At 38.4% G+C, this 17,945-nt stretch overlaps 1 protein-coding gene across 1 annotated transcript in view; it reads right to left on the reverse strand.

Annotated features, from left to right (window-relative positions):
• Window positions 1–16,938, reverse strand: part of DNAH12 (dynein axonemal heavy chain 12) — a 209,317-nt gene extending 192,379 nt beyond the window's left edge. The window contains exons 1-8 of the mRNA XM_014582892.1: window positions 16,433–16,938; window positions 15,336–15,538; window positions 10,538–10,619; window positions 7,506–7,532; window positions 4,813–5,002; window positions 3,077–3,149; window positions 1,885–2,043; window positions 1,484–1,679 (exon numbers count right to left, since the gene is read on the reverse strand). Coding sequence (XP_014438378.1) covers window positions 1,484–1,679; window positions 1,885–2,043; window positions 3,077–3,149; window positions 4,813–5,002; window positions 7,506–7,532; window positions 10,538–10,619; window positions 15,336–15,505 — 897 coding nt within the window. The 5' untranslated portion in view covers window positions 15,506–15,538; window positions 16,433–16,938. The remainder of the gene's footprint in view (window positions 1–1,483; window positions 1,680–1,884; window positions 2,044–3,076; window positions 3,150–4,812; window positions 5,003–7,505; window positions 7,533–10,537; window positions 10,620–15,335; window positions 15,539–16,432) is intronic.
• Window positions 16,939–17,945: the final 1,007 nt, after the last annotated feature.

The raw sequence follows: 17,945 nt of genomic DNA on the forward strand, positions 1-17,945 counted from the left end.
TGTGCCCAAGATCCCGAGAGGAGAATGGAGGAGAAGGGACTGTGGTGTGGCCATCCCCCCTGGGGGGTGATTTCTCTCTTTCTGTCTGTCTGGTGAGCGCACGCGCCCTATAGCAAAAACCTCTCAAAAAAAAAGTGTTACATAGTGGGTATTAAATATGTATATTACCTCTTTTTTTAGTGCAAGGGAAAATATAAGAGCTTTTGGAAATCTTTACCAAAATTTATTTTTTGGTAAAGATTTTATTTTTCTAAAACTGCATATCTACAATAGTAAAAATCTGAGAAGCTCACAAATATAACTGTATAAAATTAATGTTCTTGGGCCAGCAGGTGACATGGTGGTTAAAGGCACTGGACTCCCACATGGCCAACCACAGTTCAAGTCCTGGACCTGGTAGCTTTCTCTCTCTCTCTCTCTCTTTCTCTCCCCCCATTCCCTCCTTTCTTTCCTCTCTTTCTGGTCAAATTAAAATAGATAAATAAATGAATAAAGTTAAATAAAATAATTCTTTTTTTTATTTTGGAGTGGTTTTCATTATAGGGCATGTGCGCTCGCTAGACAGACAGAGAGAGACATAGAGACAGAAAGCGAGAAATCACCCCCCAGGGGGGATGGTCACACCACAATCCCTTCTCCATTCTCCTCTCGGGATCTTGGGCACGCACGCACACGCGCCCAGCGTGAGTTTTAAGCCACCGGGACACAAACCATGGTCGACTACGTGGGAGTCCAGCGACATAGCCATTATGCTAACTGCTGGTTTCCAGGTTAAATAAAATAATTCTTTAAAAAATTAGTGCTATCTTTCTGTTTGTCATTTAAAGAGGATCGATAACATTTTAAACAGAGATTAAAATGAGAATCAAACAACTTGGAATTCAGCAGGTTTAAAAATAGGTTAATTAGGATAGTCTTTTTGTTCACATACTCTAATGAGGCTATACTTAGCTTGTATCCTTTGAGTATGAGCCAAGTAATCACTCATATATTGACACATACTTCTCAACTTTCTTCTCATTTTCAATTACTTCAGAAACTAAATATTTTTCTGCTAATCTTATTTAAATGAAATAATAGCACAAATAACTTTCTTAATTTCAAAATAATTACTTTGCAATATGTTTAAATATATGTTTTATTTTTGAATGCTGAACTAATTTTAACATCATTGTTAAATTTAAGACATATAAAAGGGACCAGCAGTTGGCATAATGGCTATATTGCTGGATTCCCATGTAGTCGACCATGGTTCGAGTCCTAGACTCAGGTGGCTTAAACTCACACCAGGCATGTGTGCGTGCGTGCCTAAGATCTCGAGAGGAAAATAAAGGAGAAGAGATTGCTGCGTGGCCATCCTCCCAGGGGGTGATTTCTTGCTTTCTGTCTCTCTGTCTCTGTCTATCTGGTGAGCTCACACACCTATAGCAAAAATCTCACTAAAAAACAAAACAAAACAAAAGATATATAAAAACATATTTACTTGATTTGACATAAGTGTGGAAACACAGTTATAAAATGCATCCACTTTTTCAGGTTTAATGCCTTCTAGTGACTCCTTCTTGGTAAAGAGACTTATAACCTTTGGATACCATGTATTCATTATCTTTTCTTCAGCCTTTCTAGCTTGTATTGAGAGGTCATTTTTCAGTGATTCACAATCAATTGGGCCTTTAGCTCTACATATGAGAGAAAAAAATAATTTGAGGCAAACAGATATCAATCTTAATACATAATTGTTAAACAAGTAAGATAAAGTTTTAAAATTCAAAAACCTAAAAATGTTCATTTATGAATCAACTTAAAAAATTATACAGGAAAAATATAGATTCAAGCAAGGAGATAGACAAATTTTAAATGTTAGCTAAAAATAAGAGATTTTACCTAATTCCTGTTAAGTCCAGCAAAACTGTATTAGCAAATGTTGTATAACCAAGATCCAGTAACATTTTCATAGTCGGATGAACAATGTGCAAATTAGATATTATTTGACTTCTTGCCTGCACATAGCTAGAATGCCAAGGATTAGAATAATCTAGACCTCTGGAAAAACAAAACGCCATATCAAATATTATTAAAATGATATACCTTACATTTTAGAAAATAATGTTTATGACATGGAGCTGAAACTGACATGTGAGAAAACTAAGGACTGAAAAAGATACATTTAATAAAAAGTGCATCAATATCTCAGAAGCGCCATTATCTTCAGAGAGAATGGAGATAATTTGTTGGTAAGGCAGGCTGATGGAATAGACTGAATGCCCTGGTATCTTTTTCTGTGTCCTGGCACAGTTACCCCAGATAGAGATGAAAAAACACCTTGCAGGTTGAGAAGGGAAGGAGAAATCTGTCTGGCATACATTGAAGCTTAGTCAAGGCCAAGATGAGCTTCACATTCATAAAGATTTCCCCAGCTATATAAGCACTATACATAGCATAGTGTAGAAGATATCTCTGGGGAAAAAAATAGGACTGGGGCTGGCAGGTAGCATGGTGGTTTGGGCGCTGGATTCCCACATGGTTGGGCTGACTGTAATTCAAGTCCCAGACCTGGTGGCTTGCTTTTCACTTTCCCTCTGTCTCTCTCTCTGATCAAATTAAAAAAGAAATAGTAATGATGATGATGAATAAAATTAAATAAAATAATTATTTTTTTAAATAGTAGGACTTTTTAGATGTATTCAAAATACTTTTGAGCTTCACAATTGTAGACTTGAGTATAAGAAAAGTTCATTTTTAATCTATATCAAAACTACAAGTATTGGGGACCAGCAGTTAGCATAATGGCTATGTCACTGGACTCCCATGTAGTCGACCGCGGTTCGCGTCCCGGACCTGGTGGATTAAAACTCATGCTGGGCGTGCGTGCATGAGTGCGTGCCCAAGATCCCAAGAAGAGAGCAGAGGAGAAGGGACTGCGGAGTGGCCATCCCCCCTGGAGGGTGATTTCTCGCTTTCTGTCTCTGTCTCTCTCTGTCTGGTGAGCACACGCGTCCTATAGCAAAAACCTCTCAAAAACCAAAAAAACCAAAAAAAAAAAACTACAGTACTATGTTTAAATGAATTTACTCACACAGGTGATTCAGGTAAAGGGCCACCTTCATCTTCAAGCCATTTAACTGGAGGTTTCACAAGAACACTCTGCACTAAAATGCATGTATATATTAATACTTTTTTAAAACCCTGGCAAGACCTATTCATATTTAGGTTTCTAACTTTCAAAAATATTTCTTTGACATGTGTGTGTGTGCCAAAAATCCCAAGACAAGAATGGAGAAGGGATTTCAGTGTGGCCATGAGGGAAGGGATGCTTTTTCACTTTCCCTCCCTCTCCCTCTCTTTCTAGCGAGTACATGAGTCTTGCAGCCAATTTTTAAGAAAGAAAGTGGAAAAAAAGATTTGGGGTTAGCTCTATACCCTAGTGGTTAAGAGAGCCAGATCCTACATGGCCTACCATGGTTAGAATCCTGGCCCTGGTGGCTTGAAAAGCACATCAGATGCACATGTAAGCATAAACAAAATACTGACAGGATGGAAAAATGTTAGAGAAGAGATTGTTACATAACCTTTCCCCATTGGGAGGTGCTTTCTCCCTCTCTCTCTTTCTCTGTCTCTCTGAAAAGTGCATGTACCCCGTAGCAAATTAAAAAAAGTTAAAAAAAATTCTTGCACCATGCCAGCCAGGGTGTATGGTAGTTAAGGTGGCTAGATCCCATATGTGTAACTATGCAGTTCGAGTCCTGGACCCAGTGGCTTGAGAAAATGCTGCATGTGCAAGCATGCACAAAATTCCAAGAGAAGAGTGGAGAAGAAGGGATTACAGCATGATTATCCCCTCCGGGAAGTGCTTTCTCACCTCTCTGTCTCTCCCGTTCTGTCTCTCTAGCAAAGAACACTATGGCAAATAAAAATATATATATTTTGCAGCAAAATAAACTCATACTTTAATTCCATTTTCTGCAATCTTTATGAAGTACCCTCTTACACAATTTTGGTCTGTCAATGAAAAATATTTGCATTTGTGGGGCCGGCAGGCGGCGTGGTGGTTTAGGGCACTGGACTCTCACATGGCTGACTACAGTCTGTGTCCTGGACCTGGCGGCTTGCTTTCGCTCTCTCTCTCTGTCCCTTTCTGGTCAAATTTAAATAAATAATAAATAAATAAATAAAGTTAAATAAAATAATTTTTAAAAATTTGTATTCCCCCCAAAGTTGCAAATATTGAACTTCTAATAAATCTTCCAAAATACCTCAACAATTCCTAACCAGCTTGTAAATAGCATACCTGAAACTATAAAGATGAGAAAAAAAGTCGAAAAGCTACTAGCTAGTAATCACACAAAAAGATTACAAAAAGTGTCCTTCTATTATATTACAAAGATTTTGAGCCCATCTAGTGGTTAAGGGAGTCAGATCCTAAACGGGCAACCATGTAGTTTGAATCCCAGCCTCAGTGGTTTGGGAAACATGCTGGTATGTGTGTGCCCAAAATCCCAACAGGACGGAGAAGGAATTTTGGCATGACCATGCCCCGTTGAGTGATGCTTTTTCTCCTTCTCCTCTCTCTTACACATTACATAACCTCAGGGAAGAAGGAGAAGGAGGATGAGGAGGAGACAATGACGACGACTACGACAAGGATTTTGATTAGCATAGAGGCTCAAACTAAAAACTGTATGAAAATTACATCTGAGAAATATATACAGTTTCTATAGTGCTCATTATTAATTTTGCTTATTTCTTCTTTAGAATCAATGAGAGTAGGGGAGCAAAGGTAAACAAGCTTGATTTGTGTTAAATGCTACTTACCCAAATATCTCTTCATGCTGTTTTCAAAGTCACTTGATACTTCTTTTATGAGACTTTCAATGAGTTCTTCTCTTTGTTTCCCTTCCTTTAAAGACTCAGGAATTAGCCTTAACATGTGATCCAGCCATTCATGCTGAATAGGTACTATAGGACTACTTTCTACACATTGCTTCATATAAATATAGTTGAACTGAGAACACAATAAGAAAAAAAGTAAATGTTCTGCATAGTACAGCATCTTAGTGCAACTTGTGATCTCTTTCTTTCTTTTTTTTTTTGAGAGATTTTTCACTATAGGGCACGTGCGCTCGCCAGACAGAGACAGAGAGACAGAAAGCGAGAAATCACACCCCAGGGGGGATAGTCACGCCGCAATCCCTTCTCCTCCATTCTCCTCTCGGGATCTTGGGCACGCACGCACACACGCCTGGCATGAGTTTTAAGCCACCAGTGTCAGGACTTGAACCATGGTTGACTACGTGGGAGTCCAGCAACATAGTCATTATGCTAAATGCTGGTTCCCATTTTTACTTTTTTTTTTTTTTTATCTCTGTCTTTCTAATACAGCATTTTTCTAAATAAAAAATATTTTGGGACCAGCATGTGGCATGGTGGTTAAGGCACTGCACTTCCACATGGTCCGCCATGGTTTTAGTCCCAGACCCTGCAGCTTGAAAATTACACTGGATGTGTGTGTGTGGGTGTGTGTGTGTGTGTGTGGGTGTGTGAAATCCTGAGAGGAGAATGAAGGAGAAGGGACTTTGGTGTGGCCATACCCCCTGGGCGGTTTTTTTCTCACTTTCCTTCTCTCTGTCTGTCTGTCTCTCTCTCTGACAAGCACACACACCCTGTGACAAAAGCCTAAAAAAAAATTCTGAAGAATTACACTTTCAAAATTAAAAACCAATTTATCTAAAACTATACCTTACAAAGAAACTATTTTATAATTTTTTATTTACAATGCGTTCTTGCAAAATTAATGTTCTTAGAATAGTCTTAGTCTCCATTTTTCTCACAACAAAACAAAGATCCTTTATCTAACTTATCAATTCTTCATTCAACAAATATTCATTAATATTTGGGACCAGCAGTTAGCATAATGGCTATGTCTCTGGACACCCACGTAGTCGACTGCAGTTCGAGTCCCAGACGCTTAAACTCACACCGGGGGCATGTGTGTGCATGCCCAAGATCCTGAGAGGAGAAAGGAGGACAAGGGATTGTGGCATGGTCATCCCCCCGGTGGGGTGATTTCTCACTTTCTGTCTCTCTCTCTCTGTCTGTCTGGCAAGCACACGTGCCCTATAGTAAAAACCTCTCCAAAACAAAACAAATATTCATTAATTCAACATATATTCAGGAGTCTGGCAGGTGGCGTGGTGGTTAAGGATGCTGGACTCCCACGTGGCCGACCATGGTTCAAGTTCTGGACCTGGTGGCTTGTTTTCTCATGTTACTACTCTTGCTCTTGCTCTCTCGCTCTGTCCCTCCTCTGGTCAAATTTAAATAAATAAAGTTGGATAAAATAATTCTTTAAAAAAATAAAAAGAAAAAACAAATATTCAGATATTCTTCTGAATACTGAGTATAGGATAGTAAATAAAACAAAGTTCATAATCTCTTGGAAATTATATGCTGACATAATAATATAATTTCATAGTTCTCCAATAAGAACATGTACTCCACCAAAAAATTAATAGATACAAACAAATGTAATAGCAATAGTTTATCTTATAAAGGTATCTTAACCTCATGGGAATTTTTATTTGTCCCTAAAATTAATATAACACAATACTAATAAATACCTACATATATTTTATGGAACTAGACAAGTTGATCATAACATTTATGTAAAATATAAACATGCAAGAACAGCCATGAAGGGAAAAGCAGGTGGCTTGGACTCCCACATGGTCAGTTACAGTTCAAGTCCTGGAACCAGTGGCCTGAAGATCATACCAGGCATGTGTGTGTCCATGCCCAAAATCCTGAGAGGAGAATGGAGAGAAGGGACTGCAGTGTGGACATCCCCCTGGGGGAATAATTTCTCACTTTCCTTCTTTCTGTCTCTCTCCAGAGAGTACATGTACCCTATGGCAAAAAAAAAAAAAAAGGGGGGGGATAATTAAAGAGATTTTTCCAAACATCCTCAATCCTCAGTTTGATTTCTGTACCTTAAATTTCTATACCCTTTCTATTAACAAAAATTTACATTTTGTCATTTTTCTACTAATTACATCACAGTCCAATGTTTTCACCCACTCAGTTGTTTTGTTTTGTTTTTTTAACCTCTAGCACTTAGCATATGACCATCACATAACAGACTCTCAGTAAGTATTAGTCAGGTAGATAAATAACCACTATTATATTAATAGTAGGGTAATAATTTATTGCACTAATAAAAAAGGGAGATGCATTATCTTTATGACTACCACTTTTTTCAGATGTCTGAAATAACAGATAAAATATTTACTCAACTAATCCTGAGATAATGAAAGGTAACAAAACTAAAGTCTTAAAATCAATGTTGTCATTCATGATATTCTTATTCCCCTGGAGAGAGAAAATAAAAATCTGTTTCTAAATTTCTTTCTTTTCTAAGACAGAACTTAGAGGGTAGGCTTGGGAGAAACTATTCTGTAATCATTTCTTTGAACGTTTTCAAAACAAGAAATACAAAAAGTTGAACTCACGCCTTTCTTTTTGGTTTCACTGGTCATCTGTCAAAAACAAACAAGAGATAATTAAATCACCAAGGAAATTTCAAAATTAATTTAAATGTTCTTAAAATTAAAAATATAGAGGCCAGCAGATGGTATGGTAGTTAAGGCACTGAACTCCCACATGTTTGACCATGGTTCGAGTCCTTGACCCAACAGCTTGAAAATCATACCAGGTACACATGCGTGTGTGCCCAAAATCCTAAGAGGAGACAGGATTGTGACATGTTCATCCCCCCAGGAGGTGATTTCTCACTTTTCTTTCCTCTTTCTCTGGTGAGTGCACATTCCCTGTGGCAAAAATATAAATAATAATAATAATAATATACATATAATTTAAAATAGCCTCTGTACAGATAGTGCATCTATAAACATGACATCCCTAAAATATGCCAGGCTTTCTGTAAGAAGTGACACATTACAAAAAGAACAAAGAGTCTCTATATGCTCAGAAGTGGACTTTTGACAGGAAGCAAAGACTTAGCCCATTTTCCAGAAAAAGACCAAAACTATTGTACAAAGAAGGTTGTGCTGGGGGCCAGCAGGTGGTGTGGTGGTTAAAGGCACTGGATTCCCACATGGGCAACTGCAGTTCAAGTTCTGGACTTGGTAGCTTGCTTTCTTGCTTTCCTTTTCTCTCTTTCTCTCTCTCTGGTCAAATTAAAAAATAATAATAAAAGAAATTAAATATTTCTTTTTAAAAAAATAAGGTTGTTCTGAGGCTTGAATGTGTTCAGCCCAACTGCAGATCTAAGAGAATGATGGCTATTAAGAGATGCAAGCATTTTGAACTGCGAGGAGATAAGAAGGGTCAAGTGATCTGGTTAATTTTTTGTTTTGTTTTTGAAAGAGCTATTTATTTCATTTTATTTATTATTTATCATTTTTCAATTTGACCAGAGAGAGAGAAAAAGAAAGCGAGAAAGCAAGCTGCTGGGTCTAGGACCTGAACCATGGTCAGTCATGTGGAAGTCCAGTGCCCCAACCTCCACATCACCTGCTGGCTCATTTTTTGTTTTATTATATAAACAAAAAAAATTTAAAGAACTATTTATTTAATTTTATTTATTATATAATCATTAATTTTCTTTTATTTTATTTTTTAATTTTTTAAAGAATTATTTTATTTAACTTTCTTCCTTTCTTTCTTTTTTATTTTGACCAGAAGGATAGAGAGAATGCACAAGAGAGAAAGAGAAAAAGAAAGTGAAAAGACAAGCTGTCAGGCCTGGGACTCGAACTGCAGTCGGCCATGTGGGAGTCCAGCACCCTTAACCATCATACCACCTGCCAGCCCCTTATTTTTTAATTTGACCAGAGAGAGAGAAAGGGAAAGTGAGAAAGCAAGCCAGGAAATCCGGGACTTGAACCATGACTGGTCATGTGGGAATCTAGCACCATGCCACCTGCTGGCCCCTATTATTAAATTTCAATAGGGTACATGCATTCACCAGAGAGTGACAAAGAGAGAGAGAAAGAGAAAGTGAGATCCAGAACTTGAATGATGGTCAGCCACGTGGGAGTCCAGCAGCTTAACCACCATGCCACCTGCTGGCCCCCGAGACAATAAAATCTTGGGGTGAATGCTCACCTCAACTGATTACAATTAGTCTTTTTTTTTTTTTTTTTTTTAATAATAAATTATTTTGGGACGCTCATGGCTATGTTGCTGGACTCCACATAGTCGACCGTAGTTTGACTCTGAGATCTGGTGGCTTAAACTCACGCTGGTGCGTGTGAGTGTGTGCCCAAGATCCCGAGAGGAGAATGGAGGAGAAGGGATTGCAGTGTGGCCATCCCCCATGGGGGGTGATTTCTCGCTTTCTGTCTCTCTGTCTTTCTGGTGAGCACATGCACCCTATAGCAAAAACCTCTCAAAAAAAAATTACTTTTATTTTATTTTACTTATTATTATACAGTTGGTCTTTTTATGAGAGAAAAAAGTAATCAATAAAATTCCCGTTGTGGGGAAATTTGGGAAAAAAAATACATGTATAGTTTAAAATATATTTACTATTCTTTTAAAAAATATTAGGTATGCTGAGGTTCATTTAATTAAGAATTAAAATGGCAGACCAGGAGGTGGCATGGTGGTTAAGGGCGCTGGACTCCCACATGGCTATCACAGTTCAAGTCCCAGAACTGGTGGCTTGCTTTCTCACTTTCCTGCTCTCTCACTCTCTCTCACTGTCCCTCTCTGGTCAAATGAAAAATAATTAATTAATTAATTAATTAAGATCACTCTTGTAAAAAAACAAAAAAAGAATTAATATGGTACAGGGACCAACATATGGCATAATGGTTACGTTGCTGAACTCCCACATGGTCGACCACAGTTCAAGGCCTAAACCCAGTGGTTTGAAACTCATGCTGGATGCGTGTACATATGTGTACAAAAGCCCAAGAGGAGAATGGAGAATTGATTGCAGTGTGTCCATCCCCCCAGGGGGTGATTTCTCACTGTCTTTCTGTTTCTCTGGTGAGTGTGTGTGGCATAAAAGAATGAAAATGGTCCAAAGGTACTTTAAAAAAAAATTATTCTATTTAGCTATATTGATTTATTCAATTTGACCAGAGAAGGACAGAACGAGAGAGGAAGGTGAGAAAGTAAGTCACCAGGTCTCAGGACTTGAACTGTGGTCACCCATGTGGGTGTCCTGCACCCCTAACCAACGTATCACCTGCCAGTCCCTACAAGAGTACTTTTTTTTTTTGAGAGAGAGAGAATTTTGCTATAGGGCACATGCACTCGCCAGAGAGACAGAGAGAGACAGAAAGCAAGAAATCACCACCCCGGAGGGGATGGCCACGCCACAATCCCTTCTCCTCCATCATCTTCTAAGAATTTTGGGCATGCATGCACACACGCCCAGTGTGATTTTTAAGGCACCAGGTCTGGGACTTGAAATACAGTTGACTACATGGGAGTCCAGCAACATAACCATTATGCCATGTGCTGGTCCTGATAAGGATACATTTCTTTAAGAGAAAAAGCATCAACTTACAGTTGGAGGATAATCAGGCTCTGGTAATGGAGGTATTCTTTTACCCAGTGTTCTGTCTAAATTTATCTTGGCTCCATCAATTCTGAAATTCAAAGTAAAAAAATGTCTGAGGTCCTAAAGATAACATTAGCATAAAGTATAAAACATTATAATTTGAACTATTTTTCAATTATATTAAAAGAAGAGGTGTTCAAGAGTTCTTTATCTTACTGAATTTTCTACGGAAAACAAATCTCAATGATCATTATCAACAAGGCTTTAATTTCTAAATCATTCATGTATAATGTAAAAGGGTAAGGCTAAAAATAAAAATCCATTATTTTTTCAATTATCACTTATTGACAACTTAAAAAGTAATCCTGACATGTAGTGGACCCTTATATGTATGTATTTCTCTGTTCAAATACCAACTCATCAAAGACTCCTTCCTTTATCCTCTATTACATTGCGCCTCCTTCATTACCCATCACTTTAACCCTCATTTAGTTTCATAGCACTCACCATGATTTGACATAGCATATGTCGTAAACTGTTTTGGGACCAGCAGATGGCGTAATGGTTGCATTGCTGGATTCCCACATGGTCGATGAAGGTTCGAGTCCCAAACCTGGAGGCATGCGTGTGTGTTTGTGTGTGTGTGTGTGTGTGTGTGTGAGCAAAATCCTAAAAGGAAACTAGAAGAGATTGTGACACGGCCATCTCCCCACCCCCGAGAGGATGATTTCTTGCTTTCTGTCTCTCTGTCTCTCTGGTGAGCACAAGCACCTTTATAGCAAAAATTTTTCTTAAAAAAAAGTACATGTTGTATACTGTTTTGTTCATTGTCATTAACCTCAGTGCTTCAAATAGTAGTAGTTGATACATAGTAGGTGCTCAGTAAGTGATTTTTCACCTTTAAAACTATGCATTTTTATCATTCATAAAATAATTTTCTTTTTGTTTATTTGTTTTTGGTTTTGGTTTTGTTTTTTTGAGAGGTTTTTGCTATAGGGCATGTGTGCTCACCAGAAAGACAGAGAAAGAGAGACAGAAAGCGAGAAATCGCCCCCCAGGGGGGATGGCCATGCTGCAATCCCTTCTCCTCCATTTTCCTCTCAGGATCTTGGGCATGTACGCACAGCACCCAGCCTGAGTTTAAGCCACTAGATCCAGGACTCGAACCGCGGTTGGCTACATGAGAGTACAACGACGTAGCCATTACACTAACTGCTGGTCCCAAATTTTCTTTTTTTGAAGAATTATTTTGGGACCAGAGGAGGTGCTCCATAAACTTAGCCTTGAAGAACTAGTGGGACCAGCAGATGCTGTAGCGGTTATGTCACTGGACTTCCATATGGCTGACCACGGTTCAAGTCCTAGACCCAGTGGCTTAAAACTCACACAAGGCGCATGTGCAGATGTGCCCAGGATCCTGGAAGGAGAATGGAGGAGAAGGAATTGCAGCATGGTCATCTCCCTGGAGGGTGATTTCCTACTTTCCCTTTCACTGTGTCTGTCTGTCTCTCTCTTTGGCAAGCAGACACAAACTAAGGCAAAAACCTCTGGAAAAAAAGAAAAAGAACTAGTATAAGTATTCAGGCAGATAATGCAATGAAGAAATTGCAGAGCACATCTCCAAACTGAAAAATATAGTAGATTCATGACATTGAACAGTAGTTTAACATGACATTTTGGTTGATGAAATGTTTTGGAGTAAAAACAATCTGTAACTCCTAGAGAACTCAACAACCACTCTCTAAGTACTAAAACATTGAGTAGAGACTTAGGAATGAAGAGAGTAAAGGATTTCTTTCTTTCTCTTTTTTTTTTTTTTGGCAGAGGTTTTTGCCATAGGGTGCATGCGTATGCGCTCACCAGAAAGACAGAGACAGAGAGATATAAAGTGAGAAATCACCCCCCGGGGGGGATGGACACTTCGCAATCCCTTCTCCTCCATTCTCCTCTCAGGATCTTGGGCACGTACGCACACATGCCTGGAGTGAGTTCAAGCCACCAGGTCCGGGACTTGAACCGCAGTTGACTACATGGGAGTCCAGCGACATAGCCATTACACTAACTGCCAGTCCCTAGAGAGTAAAGGATTTCTAATGATACAGGCATTGACATTATTTAATAAACCTTATAAATTTAGATTTAAATATGAACAAAACGACTGGTGGACTAATAAAAATGTAAATCTAGGGCCAGCCTAGTGGCAGGGTGGTTAAGGTGGCTAGATCGCATATGGTCAACTGCACAGTTCAAGTCCTAGATCTGATGGCTTGAGAAACATGCCAGGCATGTTTGCATGTATGCCTAAAATCCCAAGAGGGAAATAGAGAAGAGATTGTGACATGACCATTTCCCATGGGGCATGCGTTATCATATTTCCCCCTCTCTCTTTCTCTCCCTGGTGTGTGTATGTGTCCTCTGGCACAAAATTTTTTCAAATATAAATCTTTAGAACTTCATGATTAACAGAATTTTATTTGGAAGGAAATAAAATTAGCAAAAATTTGTCTTTAACTGTTAACTATTCTTTAAAGAATTATTTATTTTATTTATTATTATGATTATTACCATTTTAGAGAGATTTTTGCTATAGGGTTCCTGCACTCGCCAGAGAGACAGAAAGAGACAGAGACAGAAAGCAAGAAATTACCTCCTCAAGGAGGAAGGGCACATTGCAATCTCCTCCATTTTTCTCTTGGGATCTTGGGCATGCACGCACACATCCCTGACATGAGTTTTTTTTTTTTAAGAATAATGTATTTATTTAATTCCATTTGTTATTATTATTTTTTAATTTGACCAGACAGAGACAGAGAGAGAGAGAAAGGGAAAGTGAGAAAACAAGCTGCTAGGTCTGGAACTCCAAACACAGTAGGCCACATAGGAATCCAGTGCCTTTAGCCACCATGCCACCTGCCAACCCCCTCTGACATGAGAGTTAAGTTGTCAGGTTTGGGATTCAAACTGCAGTTGACTACGTAGGAGTCTAACAACATAACCATTATGCCATCTTCTGTTCCCTATCATTATCATTATTATTATTTTAATTTGACCAGAGAGAGACAGAGAGAGAGAGGGGAAAAGTGAGAAAGCAAGCCGCCAGGTCTGAGACTCGAACTCCATGTGGGAGTCCAGCACCTTAACCACCATGCAATCTGTCAGCCCCCTGTTAATTATTTTTAAAGTCAGAGAGCATGTGTGTTTTCCAGAGATAGAGAAATGGAGAGATAGATAAAAAGCATTCCTCAACAAGGCCAGGTTAACCTGCAATCCTTCTTCTTCCATTTTTTCCCTTCAGTCAGGATTTGAGACACACACACACACACACACACACACACACACACACAGAGCCCATTGTGTGTTTTTTTTTAAAAAAACTTTCATTTTTTAAAGAATTATTTTATTTATCTTTATTTATTTATTTTAATTTGATCAGAGAGGGACAGAGTGAGAAAGCAAACCACCAGGTTCAAGATTCAAACTGCGGTCAGCCATGTGGGAGTCCAGTGCCCTTAAACACCATGCTACCTGCCTGCCTTTCTCCCTGCCCCATTGTGTTTTTTAAGCTGCCAGGGCCAAGATTCAACTGCCATCAGCCACGTGAGATCTGGCTCCTTATGCACAGGACTTAACCACTAATGGCACCACAGGACAAGTCCAAAACTTTAAATTATTAAGTTGGCAACAATCATCATTTTAACAGTAAAACTTAGCTGCAAAAATGTTTATAAATAAATAGACTAAACCCCAGCCTCAGTGGTGCAGTTGGAGCTGGAAGCCTCATGCTGACTGGTTTGAGTCCCTGGCCTGGTTGGTCTGAAAACATGCCAGGTATATGTGTGCATGAGCAGGATCCTGGGAGGCTGGAGAACTGGGGGAAGGGAACTGCACTGACTGAGCCCCGTGGAGAGTGCCCCACCCCATGTATGAACATGCACTCTATCATGAAAAACAAAACAATCTTGATTATGACTACTGAAAAAAATGAAAAGAAAAACAAACAAACAAACAAAAAAACAAGCTGATCAAGAAGGTAAAAATAATGTAGAAAGAGAAGCAGGAATCTACCAGAAAAATATATTCTCATTTTTGTAGTACAGTGTTGGGTTGGAATTTTGGAAACGATAGCCATGTCTTTTCTTATTTATTCCCAGGGTCCAGAAGTATCAGGTATCTAGGAAATTCTCAGTAAGTACTGAATAGTATTGAACCATCCTCATCACAGTTTTTGGTAGCTGGTATCTAAATTATTTTTAATTTCCACTAAAGTGGGGTAGGAGACAGAGGACCAATATGTTGGACTATGTTTTCTTTGGTATAGAAAAAAACTTAAATATAAGTAGTTTCAAGATATCTTATAAAATATTTGTTAAAGTGCAATGCTACTTGTAGAGGCCCAATTACCTGGTTATATTTTCAGAAAAGAGTACAGTTATATTAAAAAAAGAAATAGTGTGGTGCTTAAGAACCAAACTGCTAGGTTCAAACCCCAGCTGTGTGACCCTGGACAAGTTACATACACTTCTCAATACTTCAGTTTACTTACTGAAAAGACAGAGATAACAATATTACCAACCTTATGGGATCGTTATGAGAAGTATAGGTAGTGATAAGAGCAATGTCTGATAGAGTAAGTACCATATAATATTTGCTATTGTGATGATTATCAATTAATTTTCTAAATTAACTTGAGGATAGTATTTTTGCCAAGAAACAGACTATTCATATAAAGCTTTTTATGAAGACATTAAAACTAATCATTCCATTTGAACTCCAAGTGAGAGTTATTTACCGATCAGCTACTCACACTAACTGATTAATTGTCTTCTGCTGCTCCCTGGATCTTCTGTAGTTAAGTAACTGAGTTTGTACCGGTGTGGCAACACCTAGGTCTTCAGAGGGGCGGACAATGGGGGGTAACTTCAAGTTCAGAGCCTCTTTTTCTGCTGCAATAGCATCTTTATTTGGACCTGACATCTTGGCCCCTCACAGATTAAAATGCTCTATACTCTGAGGAGAAAAAAATCCATTAAGTCATTATTGTCCATGCAAAACTTGATGTATTCATTAACATATCTTACATAGCAATACCAAAAATAAAACACTAGGCTTTTTAGATCTTCCTCCCAAGTATGATACTAGTCTAACAAATGGCAGTTGAGACAAATGGCCAGGAATTCCTGTTAAGAGTTCAGTTATCCAGGTGCTATGAAGTAATGAAGCTGGTCACTTTCCCTTTAGGGCTTCTGTTTCCAAAGGAATGAAATTAAGGAAGTGAATCAGATGCTCTCTAGATACCCTTATAATTATATAATTCTGGGTTCAATTTGTTCCCCAGATTCCAACAGCACCAAAACCCAGTTGCTGAGGAATAATCACTCTCACCAAAAGAGCTGATATTTAACATCAATATATTTTTTAACATTGTTAATTTTTTTCAGTTTTTTTTTTTTTTTTTACTATAGCGTCCGTGCGCTCGAGAGAGAGACAGAAAATGACCTCTCTGGGTTTTGGATACGCATGCACACCGTTAAGCCGCCAGTCTGGGACTTGAACCGAGGTCGACTGTGTGTGAGTCCAGCGACATAACCATTCCACCATTCGCTGGTCCCAATAACGCTCATATTTTTAAAAAAGCATTATCATATCCCATTCTGACCCATTCTGACTTCCTTCCTTCCTTGATGCTATCTATCATCAAGCAAAAATAAGCGCACTTACTACGTAACAAATCTAAAATGTCACGTCAATGTTTCGCAATTTAACTGTGATACCGATTACAGTTACTGTGAATGCCCACAGGATTTAAGGAGTCCTGCCTTGAAAATGAAAGTATTTCTGGCACCCAAAGCGTGATCCCCTGCCTTGGGAAGAAATCGAAAAGAAAAAGCAGAGAACAAGTACCTATCGGATTTTCACCATTTCCCCGCTGCGCAGACGAGAAGGAAAAGTTCAGAGCCTTTCATCTGGTGGAAAGAGAAACCTAAAGAGGAATGAAATTTCCAGAACCCCACCAGCTCCAGGCCGAGCAGCTGAAGAGCAAGAGACAACCCAGTAAAAACAAAGTTGTCGCCATGGAAACCGTCCCGGCGGCAGCGGCAGGGACTGGATGAAGGTTGCCTGGAGGCGGTTGCTGAGAGCTGCAGGACTGATGAGGATTACCTATCACAACAAATACACATTACTCAAATAAATGGAGAGTGGGTGACATTTTTTACCTTATTGTCTCCCTTGGATGGGGTCCACGAACTCAAGATCTACAAATTGGAAGAAACTGCAAGGCTGAAACTTTGAATTAGTTGCAAAGTAGATTTATGAAAATACTATCAGAGGACGGTCAAGTCTTCAACTGTGCCCATGGTGACTTCCTGTAACTATTATAACTAATCAGCATTATAACTTGTCTCGTTTCCATATTTGTTTATACGGCACTTTCAAGAAATCCTTAGTAAAATCAAACAGATTAAGGTGTATAAACTTAGTGATTAGGCATGGAGACAGAAATAGGAAATTTTGCTGCACAATACATTCACAATCTAAAGAATAGCCTACACTGGGACTAGCAGATGGTGTGATGGTTGCACTGGGCTCCCACATAGCTGACTGTAGTTCAAGTCCCAGACCTGATGATGGCTTACTTTCCCTTTTTCTTGAATTCTGGTGAAATTTAAAAAAAATTTTTAAAAGAATAAAATTAAATTAAAAATTATTTTTTTAAATATCCTACATTAATATGATGTGCCTAAATAAAATGAGGGAGGAGTGAATAAATCCTGATGCCTCATTGGTGGCATATTCATTCAACAAATATTTGAGTACGTTGCCAAAAAAAGCTGATATTTAACATTATTAATATATTGTTAGCATCATTAATATTTTAAGATATTATCATAACTCATTGTATCAATTACCATGTAAAGAACTTTTTTAGTAAGAATACGGCCTATTCTATTGTGTCTAGCACACAGTAGGTGTTCTATAGGTGTCATTTAAGGGAGTAAATCAACAAATAAAACTTCCTGGCAGTTTGTAAAACCAAACTACATGTAGAAAGTGTGTTAAGTATGTTTTTTTGAATGCCAATTTGATTAGGCTAACCTACAAGGACTAAAGGGAAAATAGCTGCCTTTTGTATGATGCACACACCTCCCAGTTATTCAAATACTAATCTAGTGTAGTTGCAAAGAGATTTTGCAGATATAATTCAAGTCCCTAATTAGTTGACAGTAATCTAGAAAGATTCCTAGCTAGGCCTGACACAATCAATGGAAAATCTTTTTTTAAAAAAAGAAATACTTATTTAATTTTATTTAATTTGACCAGAAAAAAAGAGAGACAATGAGAGGGAAATTGAGAAAGCAAGCCATCAAGTCCAGGACTCAAACCATGGTTGGCCATGTGGGAGTGTCTAACGCCT

The sequence above is a fragment of the Tupaia chinensis genome, unplaced genomic scaffold (genome assembly GCF_000334495.1).
Source record: "Tupaia chinensis unplaced genomic scaffold, TupChi_1.0 Scaffold143906_1, whole genome shotgun sequence".
NCBI classification, from domain to species: domain Eukaryota; kingdom Metazoa; phylum Chordata; class Mammalia; order Scandentia; family Tupaiidae; genus Tupaia; species Tupaia belangeri.